Raw genomic sequence first — 12,127 nt, 5'->3', positions numbered from 1 at the left:
TTCTTTGCACCCTATCGGAAGCCCTGTGTTATTAATTACCTTAAAATGTTCCCACGCCTGCTATCCACATGTAGCCCAGAGTTCATTGACCTCGCTGAGAGCGGCTACTTCACATGTAATGTCACAAAATGGCTCAAAGGCATTGATGAAACGATCAACAAAAGAGCCGCCCCAGACACCGCGGAGCCACCACAACCCCCTAAACAGAGCAAACTAACACCGCTAGACAAAACATTCCTTGAGATAAAGAAATACCTCAATGAAAGCAAAGCAATTAACGAACACCAACTAGTAACATGGGCAAACAAACTACCAGACCCTGACAAAAAGGAAAAAGGAAAGTACACATCACTATTCAATTGTTCCGAAGAGAAGATTTTGGACAATTGGTAGAAAGAGCACTAGCAGGAAACAAAATTGAAAGAAGCACTGACAGATGGAAACAATGCTTAGAAGACCACAAACGAAGAAAACAAACAATGACGATCGCAGATTCCATTGAACTCATCAAAAAAAGGCATCGCCACAATGACTTCCTAATAGAAACAGCAACTGATGGATCAGGCATGAAAGTTACCGCAGCCCTAGAGGCCATCCTTTCTAAGAAGCTAACAAAGAAAACCACAATTGTGTTCCTTGGAGCATCCAACAGGAAAATTCATCATCCTAAAATCTGCATTCGGAGTATTTGCAGATGTTGCATATATCTACCAAGGAACTGCAAACAATTTCATGTTTGAAAAACTAGAGGATGCTGAAGTCTGCATATGGGAGGAAGCCGAAAAACACCAGGAGGCCATAAAATTAATTACGGAAGGTGCGGAAACATCTGTCGCAGCCAAATATAGAAAGAATGTAAACATCTCAAGAGCAGTACTTGGAATCACGTGCAACGTAATCCCGTGGATCACAATCAGAGCAAATGAACAGAGAAAAGCCTTTGGAGACAGATGCCTGTTGTACATGTGTGCGGAAATGCCACAATTAATTGAATATGCAAATCATGGCCGAATAAATCCCAAGGCATGGCTATACGTGGACACCAATACTGGAGACAACAAGAAGGTAAGAGGTAACAATGTACATTATTGAAAAAAATAACTAAGGTTTAAGAATATTCCATAAACCTTCGGTTATTTGCTAATTGCTATCTCTTACAGAAACTACACAGGAAGACACAGATGAGTACTTTTCGGACTCCTGAGATGGATCAATCAGCAACCTTTCAGCAGCATCCATTCTCTCTGCAATCCAACGCGCCAACCTTGAGGAGCACAACACATAACACAACAGACACATTCACAGACGACAAAATCTTTTGGACTAACGCTCTGCACCACAACAACATCCACCACTAGACTCATCACAGGGGGGGGGGGGGGGAACATCAGTACCACAGGAAAAATGTGATTCCACACACCCGGAGACGTAGACACCGAGTTTGCATACAAAACACACCAATACTGAACACAGTGACAAACAGTGCTGTTAAACTCGAATGGTTTAACATTTCCTACCTTGTGTTTGTTTCATTACGCAAGAAAAACAGAAATGTGCCACGCCCACAAGGGATTGTGGGTAATCACGAAATTAACGAGAATAATGCAAAATAATTGAAATATTTATAGTTATTGATTTAGATCAAAATTAAAGTCAAAAAGTGATTGAAAATGGAACGTAGAAAAAATAATGTTTTTGGACCATGTTACAGCAAATGGCTACATGACTGTGCTACTCATCTATGCGACTATAATCTCAGATAGATATTGTAAAAACTATAGCAGTGTTGTGAAAGTCAAACCTTATGGTGATGTTTCTATTGTGAAGGAGGACTGCGTTGGACATGCAGATATGAATGGGACCACGGCTCAGGGACCTTAAGAACACATACAAAGGAAGAAAGCTAGCTGATGGAATGTCTATCAAGGGCAGACTGACCAACGAATTGAATTGTTCCAAAAATATCATGGAAAAGCCATAAGGAGCAACAACAACAAAGAAGGGATGAAAAGAGAAATCTGGGCCATTTTGTAACATTCTGCTCCATCTGATGATAACCCTTAGCATGAATTTTGGCCTGAAGGAGAAACTTCCTGGTGTGGCTGGCAGTGAGACAGAGCAAAAGGCACTCATGACAACAAGCATAAGTCTTCATTAACACCAGCTGTTGTTGAGGTTGTGAAGCCAACATTTGAGGCTATGTCAGCTGATGAACCATTAGACCATTGTCTGGAAGGTGCTACCCAAAATCAAGATGAGTCTTTGAACTCCACTGTGTGGAACTTGTGTCTTAAGGAAAGCTTTGCGGGCCTCAATTCTGTGGAGACAGCATGTGCTATTGTTATTGCACGCTTTAACGATGGCTCGCACATCTCCGGAACTATTATGAGAAGGTGTGGCTCACGGCTTGAGCTACTGTCACTCAAGATCAAAGCGCGCATACGTCAATATGAAGGACTTTAAAGTTAAACTTCCAATTTTGTCACGCATAACTTATTATTTATCGCTCAGTAAATCTGCTATCAAAGTATCCGTGCAGAACTCGAAATTTTTCAAACAAATTAATCGAAAATGGCAAATGAAGTATTGTCAGTGTTGTCACGCTTCGATTAATTTCGTTCGCAATTTGCATGCGTAATGCCCTTGTTTGTTTGCCACAAATATTTTTCAGTCCGAGACCATACCAGTTATCTTTTTTTCCAAGTATTATGTGTATAAGTGGTAATTAATATCCACACATAGACATGTAGGCAAGAAAGAGATTTGAACTCGTATATTTTCCAAGTGTTTATTCCTTACATTGGCTTCCCAATCACCACGCTTTTTGCGATATTATCCACGCACAGAAAGTTGTGTTGAATACTGTTTCAATGTTAGATGGCTTCAGAAAACTCGCAGGATAGTGCGGCGAATGCCATAAATGTTCCTTTGCCAGAGCCTAATCCAGAGAAGGAGAGAAGGCTCCTCAATCAAGACGTCGAAATGGAGGAAGAGCCAAATTTCTCGCTGGAAGAGCAACAAAGAGAAGGAGAACCAAGGGCGAGCAGAAATTTTAAGAGAGTTGATCAGGGTCAGAAGCGAGCTTCAAAGGAGGGAGGCTCGTGATGAGGCGTTAATGAGCTCGAGGGGAGGAGAAGCTGGTCCACGTCAGTCTTCTCGAAGATCAAGGCAACATAATAGAGAAAGTAAGCATACCAATCCAGTTACTGATATTGACTAAAATTAAAACTAATATCAATTATTTTCTTTCACAGGGAGATGTTATAATTGTGGCCGTCTGGGCCACATCAGAAGTCGGTGTCCTGCAACAAGAAGAAGGGCGCCTCACAGTGGCACTACCTTGATTTTCAATGCTAAAACGGCGAATGTTCACCAATTCACATAAATTATAGTACATTTACCGTATACTTTTAGAGAGGAGTGGGCCGAGGCATGCGCAGCGACTAGACGTGTTTCGATCGCTCTCCACACTTTTCGTTTCGTTTTAAAATTAGTTCATGTCCGGTAAAAGAAAAGGTAGAGAAAGAAAATCAAGTTCCTCCAGTATTTCAGAACACGAAATACGCTCCCCAGCTGAAAAGAAAGCCAGAGACACCGTAACGAGTGTAAGCTCAAGTTCCTAGCTTGGTTGCTTGTCCGACGAAGTAGTGAATGTTCCTGGAATGGCACAAGACCTTGGGCCGAAAGTGGATCTTATTCTCACAAGGCTTTCAAATATTGACAAAAAACTTGAACAGATTAATTCCTGTGTTTCCAACTTGGAGAACAAGTTAGACAAGCTGGGCATTAGAGTGAAAAGTCTTGAGGATGACCGTTCGAAAACTGTAAAGTGCTTTTTTATAACGGACATAGTGCGGGCACGCTTCTCTATCTGACTTGCATACGTCATCGGATAGACGCACGGCTGTGCGTATGTTGAGAAATGTACCATAACACCAATAAGAATTAGATTAGGATGCACGCGCGCTCCGTTATTACTTAGAAGCGTTAGCGTTAAAGCTTCCTTTTAAATGCTTCAATTTTACGTCCCAAATTTTGTAAGTATATGCTATTCACATCTTAATACCCAACACAAAGCTCCTTCAATTCATATCATCATGGAAAGGACGTATTTTTCAGTCTGAGACCATACCCGTTATCTTTTTTTCCAAGTATTACGTGTATAAGTGGTAATTAATATCCACATGTAGACAAGAAAGAGATATGAACTCGTATATTTTCCAAGTGTTTATTCCTTAAATTGGCTTCCCCATCCTCTCACTTTTTGCGATATTATCTATGCACAAAAAGTTGTGTTGAATACTGTTTCAATGTTAGATGGCTTCAGAAAACTTGCAGGATAGTGTGGCGAATGCCATAAATGTTCCTTTGGCAGAGCCTCCTCCAGAGGAGGAGAGAAGGCTCCTCAATCAAGACGTCCCAATGGAGGAAGAGCCTAATTCTGCGCTGGAAGAGACACAAAGAGAAGAAGAACCGAGGACGCAAGCAGAAATTTTAAGAGAGTTGAACAGGGTCCGAAGCGAGCTTCACAGATGGGAGGCTGGTGATGAGGCGTTAATGAGCTCGAGGGGAGGAGAAGCTGGTCCACGTCAGTCTTCTTGAAGATTGAGGCAACATAATAGAGAAAGCAAGTATATCAACCCAGATACTGATATTAACTAAAATTAAAACTAATATCAATTATTTTCTTTCACATAATTGTGGCCGTCTGGTCCACATCACAAGTCGGTGTCCTGCAACAAGAAGAAGGGCGCCTTGCAGTGGCACTACCTTGATTTTCAATGCTAAAACGGCGAATGTTCACCAATCCACATAAATTATAGTACATTTACCGTATACTTTTAGAGAGGAGTGGGCCGAGGCATGCGCAGCGACTAGACGTGTTTCGATCGCTCTCCACACTTTTTGTTTCGTTTCGTTTTAAAATTAGTTCATGTCCGGTAAAAGAAAAGGTAGAGGAAGAAAATCAAGTTCCTCCAGTATTTCAGAACACGAAATACGCTCCCCAGCTGAAATGAAAGCCAGAGACACTGTATCGAGTGTAAGCTCAAGTTCCTCACTTGGTTGCTTGTCCGACGAAGTAGTGAATGTTCCTGGAATGGCACAAGACCTTGGGCCGAAAGTTGATCTTATTCTCACAAAGCTCTCAAATATTGACGAAAAACTTGAACAGATTAATTCCTGTGTTTCCAACTTGGAGAACAAGTCAGACAGTAGAGTCAACCGTCTTGAGGATGACCATTCGAAAACGGTTGATAAAATACAGGAGTTGGAAGCGGGCGTTACCAAGCTGAATACTCAGGTCAATGACTTAAAGAACGCCAATGAAGAAACCAAAAAAAAATCCATGGAGAAATGTAAACAAAGACTTTTCTGAATAAATTTTTCATTTAGGAAAGCTTTGTGTGTGTTTTTCTTTCTATTTTCATTGAGAAAACGTGACAACTTTGTAATCTCGCGTAAACAAACACATGCTCTCAAGACGGATCAGATTTCATCCATGTGACCAGCGGATTAAATTTCATCGAAATTTCGGGAATTTTTACCTTCAAGTTTGTTTTTTGGAAAATTTTGAATTGGCTACTAGTGTATTTTATTCCATAATTAGTAATCTTAACTATCTTAGACTAAAGGGGTGTTGTTTTTTTTGCCCTGTAAGTTATGTATTTTTACTGCACATGGGGTAGGAAATAACCACTTTGCCAATTTTGCTGAATTTTGAAAACCTCTGGAAATGGCTGGTGCATAATGGGTAAATAAAACAGGCTCGCAGACAAATGTGACTTATTAATTCTCTGAATATGATATTGCTGGTGCTCTAAGAGTTTCAATTGGGGAGATGCGACATGTATTACATCAGGAGGAAATGCTTCTACAAAATATCACTGACTCTGGACTCCAAATGCGATCAGTAAACATACCAGGAGATGGGAATTGCCTGTTTCATGCAATCAGCGACCAGTTAAGCCGCAATAACGAAACACCAAAAACTCACGTGGAGCTAGGGTCGTTGGCAGTAGAAATTTTAAAGAAACCAACAAACATTGGGGTAAGTGAAAACTGTCCATTGTTGTAGTGCAATTCCTGGTTCTCTAGCTTACTGTGGTTAGTAGTGTTAGGTGGCATACATACATACATACTTTATTGGCTCGTCCCCACGGGGCTTTACAGAGTCAATTTAACATTACGTAACTAAGTACAATTGCAAGACAATGATAAAATAAGATAAAGCTAGTGGATTGACTAAAACAGTCATTAAGAAGTTTTTGCCTAAGTAAGCGATTGAACACGTCACGGAAGGGCTAGGTTTGAGCGAAGGCTGCAACTCATTTCACAGAGAGGTTGCTTGATATTGAAAGCCCTTTGGTCGCTAGTAATGCGGAAGAGTGTTATCACCTTGAGAGTCTGCATTTTTAACTGTCTTTCTTTTTCACTGCAGATATCTCCAGAAGAAATATCGAATTTTGTTGACGACAACGATTTTCCAAATTACCTCAAAAAAATTATCAGAAGCCAAACATGGGGAGGTCAGCTGGAAATATTAGCATTGGCGAATGCCTTGCGGAGAAATATCTGGATCATTTCGAGCTGCGGAGAGCGAGGAGGTGAACATATAGTTGTTGAATCGGGCAATGCTCGTCTGGAGCCTCTCCTTCTTGGTTATATTGCAGACAAACACTATGTGAGTTTGGAGCCGAGTAGACAACTGACTGCAATTGACGGTAAGTTGGGTAATATCGAAGGAAAAATAACTTTTCCCTTTATCTGTAGAGTTAAATTTCTGCATTATAACGAGTACATACACTTCATATAGTCAGCGTGTGTACAACAATCATTTCAAAGCTTCTTTGATTTCCTGGACAAGAAACTTACATTGTTACGACATACTGTTTAGTTTGTCTATTCCAGTACATCCCAACCCCACCCCCTACCCCTAGGAAATTAATTCTGTTAATGGATGATCTACAGTAAACTGGTTATTTTTTTAAAGGCCCAACAACAAGCAATCACGAAAAGGGTAACAACGAAGGAGAGGAAAATTTGTCACAACAGGGAGACACAGAAAACGTAAGGCAATTTTTGAAAACTAAGCGAGGCGATATGATAAATTGCAGAAGTCTAGATAATTTGTTTGATTCCTCCTTGTCTACAACAGATTGACAACGAAGAGTCTGACGACTTCAAAGAAAGAGAATTTGATTTATGGAGGAGATCCCGTACTCGGGTATGTACCCTCCAAACTTCACTCCATCTAGACAGCAGGCTGCATCATACCGTCACCCTTTTAAGTCAAGATTTGGCGGAGAAAACTACTTCTTTCATCAGCCTGTACTTAAATTTTTTTTATTTAGATTATAAAGAAAACCGTTAATGTGAAAATTCAGTTAACCTATTTTCAAGAAACACAAATCCTAAAATATCCTTATTTTGGTCATAGTTGAAAACGTTTCCCAGACAAGTTGCTGCGTTCATTGATGGTCAAGCTTGCTTTTAATTACATGATCAATATGGTGTGTGGTTCCCGTCCTTCCTGATAGTTTCTCAGCCCATTCTACCATTTGTTTCAAGAACAGAGGTGTAGAATTCCGATTTCTACACCCAGTTCTTACTGAATTATCCCCTCCTCTCACTCTCTTGTTCCCTGATCGTTGACGTAGGTTTGTTCTGGTTACACTTGCAGTTAACTAGCGTCAATCGGACATCATAGCAAGCTGTAACTCTTCGTGACCAGAAACCTCTAATCTTGCCTTGGGACTTGAGATGGAGGTTCTTACTTCCAACTTTAGCAGGTGGTTGTAGGTGTGGCTCTGCTTCGCCTCTCTTGCAATACTTGGCTTATTAGCGAGGTTCTGTTTGCACGGTTGATAATATCATACTATTATTTTTTCCAGGGAGTTTACAGTCCAAGTGAATATGTACTTGAGCAAAGCAACTCAAGAAAGAATGGCAAAAATGGCCATAATACAAATCATAATCAGGAAACTCATACCTGTCCGATGGTCAGGGAATATATATGTAATATATATATAACAATCCCCCCCTTCCAGATAGTAGATTTATGTACTGAGGTTACGGATGATTTGAACAAAATTTTAAACTGTTCAAGCGTTTAGTAGCAATGTTCAAGGTAGAATGAATTGTAACCAGCAATAATGAACATTTGAAAAAATTAAAACCTATTTAGATAATAGGCGATCAGAGGAAAAATAAAGGAGGAAAATAAGGGGAAGAGAAAATGCAACAATGGTCGTTTTCGTAATGGGAAAAGTGTAGGAAATCCAGTAATGACTATTAATATAAAAACATACAAGCAGCATGTATAACAAATAGCATTATTTTAATATATTCCAAAAATTGTATTTTCTTTTTCTCCAAAGGATAAAGATGAACTGAAAGGTTTACCGCATAGCTTTTGCATCTGTGGTTTACCTGTAACAAAGAGGTAGTTGATATATCATTTCTGTTTTTTCTGGTTGTTACTACAAGAATCAGTGACATTAAATGGTGTGGCCTCTTTTTTATGCAGAGATGACACAGTTAAGTGTCAGTTAAGATATCCTGGTTGTCAAAAAGTGTTCCACACTGCCTGCGTAGGATTTGAGGGCCAGGCTGACACTTCTTTCATCTGCAAGCACTGTGAAGGTAACTCATGTTTACAAGCTGCGGATATAATGAACTTCCTTGTATTTTCTCATCCTCTTGTTTGTCTTCCTTCTTTCCAGGAGAGGAAAAAGATCTCCCTTTTTGGAAACGGTGTGAAAGTAAAACGATGAATCAGGTGAGTAGGAGTGGAATTATTTTAAAGATTTAGGAAACGCGTTTCTTATGCCATCGTTCCAATCCCCTTTTCTATACGTGAACCAGTTGTTCGCAGAGGCAATGGATGGTGATACGCAAGAGCGAACGCTCCAGTGTGGCTTGAACCTTTCCGATATTAAGTCTCTTTTACCAGGAGAAGATTTGAATGACAAGGGTTGTAACAGAAAGTTAAAAAATGCTCCACAAGAGCATACTCCAACGTTAAGTGTCGAACCGGTTTTATCAGCCTAAATTGAATCTGGTGCTACATCATCTTAGTGCTATGCAGCACTTTTGAGTGCGGTAAGAGATATTAGAATTGACAGATGTCTCATTATATGTTTTTTCAGGTTATAAACTCATCGCTCGCATTTTTTGCAGAAGAAATGGCTGCAGAGGTAAAGAAGGTAATTTAATGGGATAATTATTAAATGCTCCACAACGACGCACATTGCCCATGCAATTGATAAATGTCATCTTTACGTACCACATGTTTTTTTCCATTAACATGTACTGAAATTGAGGACAAAATTAACACGAAACAAATTGATTTTGAAGGGAGCTACTTTGGCGTGCTATCCCTCTCATCTCCTGCCGAAGTTTCGACGCAACGGATTCACACAAGGGCACATGGGCTGCTGGTTCACGAAGGTAAGAATTCCGCCTGATAGGTTGAGGTTTAAACCCACTACAAATAGGAAACTAACTTTCGATCCTTCACACCGATTAACCCCTATGAGAGCGAGTGGATTATCATCACAGTTCACGCTCCAGGACATTAGACAATTGCGCTAGGTATTACAGTAATAGCCCGCGTTTAAGAACCAGGGTTTTAAGAACCTATTAGGCTAAAATTTTCATTTTAAGCCTGCTCCACATAAGAACCTATTTAGGCTAAAATTTTACGTTAGGTTCTTATCAGTGGGGTTGCTGTGAAAGTGTATAGGTAGAAACTGCTGAATTAAGATCATCATCTATTTAAAAATAACTTGACATAACTTTTTTTTCTTTCAAGCTTAAGCACCATGTTGTAGGTCTATTGTGTTTGCCATTATCCTGTATTATGAGATGATATTTATAATATATATAGTATATTCAGATGAAATTCACATGAAAATATAAGAACCTATTTTAAGAACCTTGGTAGCCTAAATTTGCTTTAAGTACCATTTATAACAGAACCTATTTAGGCTAAATTGGAAAATTCAGGGCTATTACTGTATAGTACATTATACACATGAAGTACATAAATAAAAAATATAACATACAATGGTAATAAAAAGTAACAAACAATCTGAATTGAAAAGTAAGACTGATTTGCAGCCGGAGATCTTCAACATGATCCCAGCAGAATATTATTCAAAGTTAAATTTACAACATTATGATTCCTAATGAAAAAATATCACCACTTTCATTATTTTACCAATTTAGGTGATACACGTTCCCGAAAGTACAATTTATTGGTACGATTCCATGAACCAAAAGAACAACCAGGCCAAAGAAGATATAACAGCTATCAAGTAAGATTGTTTTACAAGGAAAAAAACGGTAAACACAATTTAACTCGAAGTGATTGAGATGAAAAAAAAAACAAAGCTATGTTTTTTTAAGGCACATTTGGATGGCAGCACATGAGCTAAGAACGGACGCTGATCCAACAAATTGGAAGGTAGCAAGACCTACCGATGAAGGGGTGAGGGAAGATACACATATATACAATACCTTCAAACGTTTATTGATTAGCAGTGTGAAAAATTAAACGAAAACCTTGGAAAGGAAATTTTAGATGTGGGCGACAAACGTTTTTTTTGGCCAGCCACCGAAACGAGAGAATTTGTTTTTTCATAAAAGCCCCTTGTTTCATTAGGCTTTATTGGCTGTCTCTATACTGTACGAAAGACATCCACACTCACACGGTTCAAAAGAAGCTTAACGCCAAGGAAGCAGAATAATTAGAGTAAAACACCGTTTTTACAAAAATATAAGAAAAATATACCATGGTACTCAGAGAAAATCTACTTAAATCTCGGACACATTCGACGTTCTCCTAAAACGTAATGGGACACTTAACTCCACACCCCACTCCTCATTGGAGGTACGAATTAGTTTACATGTCCGAGCATTAATACACTAGCTAACACCAAGATAACATGGATTCCTTTCAGGACATACCTCTACAGACACACAGAAACGACTGTGGAATATTCAGCTTAATGGTAATTATCCTCTTTGTCCCTGCCGAAGGGTGCATCTTAGTTTTCTACTACCCAACTGCTAAGATATTTGCCATACATGACAAACATTTCATACTTTATTTCAGTATCCTATATATAAAGTGAAGAATAAATGACATCCTACAAGAAGCATGAAACGTTTCGGCGAGGCAGCAAGTATTCACTTAACGGACTTGGTACCGATTCCTTTCAGAACGACATGCCCACAATTCATCACTGGATTGCATCAAATATTGTAAAAGTGGAAACGTCAATGCAGACAAGGTATGTTATTGTAGGGTGATTGTTGTCTTGCTTTATATTTTCAATTAAAGAAACGCTCAATTCAATAAATTTGCGTATTTTGGAAATGAGAACATGAAGATATAGTTGCATTGCAAACAAATGCAGAAGTATTTGAGCCCCTAAACCTCCCCCCAGTAAGCCAAGAGCGACTTATTCAGATTGATAAAGAGCAAATCAAGAAGGAGCAGAAGCCTACTGCTGGGAAAAAACTTCCTCGCAAAAGGAAAGAGGTAAAGAAATGTGAAATTTCGCAACATCAAAAAGAAACTGGTGGTGTAACGTGGGCGGAGTCTTTGAATATCAACAACAAAACCTTGCACATATTCTCTCATGGAAGCCATTTCAGCCTAGTTCAGATTCAGGCTTCGAGTGGTAACGAGATAAGGCTAGAATAAATTTTCTTTGAGCGCGAAAAGTCTTCATAAATTATAATGCGCAACTGGTTCATACCCAGGTTCCTCTCGGTTCGTTGTTCAACAAAACAGAATTTAGAACAGCGTCAATTTTTCTTCTGTTGCTCCAATTTCTGTCCTGCTGTGCTTTTGATGTTTAAATTTTGTTCTGATTTCCTAAATTCTGTTCTGTTTGCTCAATTTCTATTCTACTGTTTTGAGAAAAGAATTTGATAAAACATAATAAAATTGGAAGGTTCTCCATAACAGAATTTGAAAGAGGATTTTGGCGGAGATGACCCCTCATAGGTATCAGAGGTTGAAACCAAGCAGCTCGTGAGACAGTCGGCGGCGGCGATTAGAGTGAAGCCTGAAAAATTTTCGGGAACTGGCAGGGATGAAGGGCTGGAACAAAGA

The 12,127-nt window shown here is 39.3% G+C and overlaps 1 protein-coding gene and 1 long non-coding RNA gene across 2 annotated transcripts in view; one reads left to right on the top strand and one right to left on the bottom strand.

Annotated features, from left to right (window-relative positions):
- The window catches only part of LOC146472701 (uncharacterized), a 296,231-nt gene that overhangs the window by 37,799 nt on the left and 246,305 nt on the right, over positions 1-12,127 (bottom strand). The window lies entirely within an intron of this gene.
- LOC146472717 (uncharacterized) lies at positions 5,770-9,594 on the top strand. The gene is made up of 10 exons (XM_085119203.1): positions 5,770-6,049; positions 6,440-6,722; positions 6,992-7,068; positions 7,157-7,225; positions 7,893-8,000; positions 8,379-8,443; positions 8,528-8,643; positions 8,724-8,779; positions 9,150-9,197; positions 9,358-9,594. The coding sequence occupies exons 1-10, from the start codon at positions 5,840-5,842 to the stop codon at positions 9,592-9,594; spliced, it is 1,269 nt and encodes a 422-aa protein (XP_084975329.1). The 5' UTR covers positions 5,770-5,839.

Source organism: Pavona decussata, unplaced genomic scaffold (genome assembly GCF_977016875.1).
Source record: "Pavona decussata unplaced genomic scaffold, jaPavDecu1.1 SCAFFOLD_98, whole genome shotgun sequence".
In the NCBI taxonomy this organism is placed as follows: domain Eukaryota; kingdom Metazoa; phylum Cnidaria; class Anthozoa; order Scleractinia; family Agariciidae; genus Pavona; species Pavona decussata.
The sequence above is the reverse complement of the archived record's forward strand: the minus strand, read 5'-3'. Positions and strand labels throughout refer to the sequence as shown.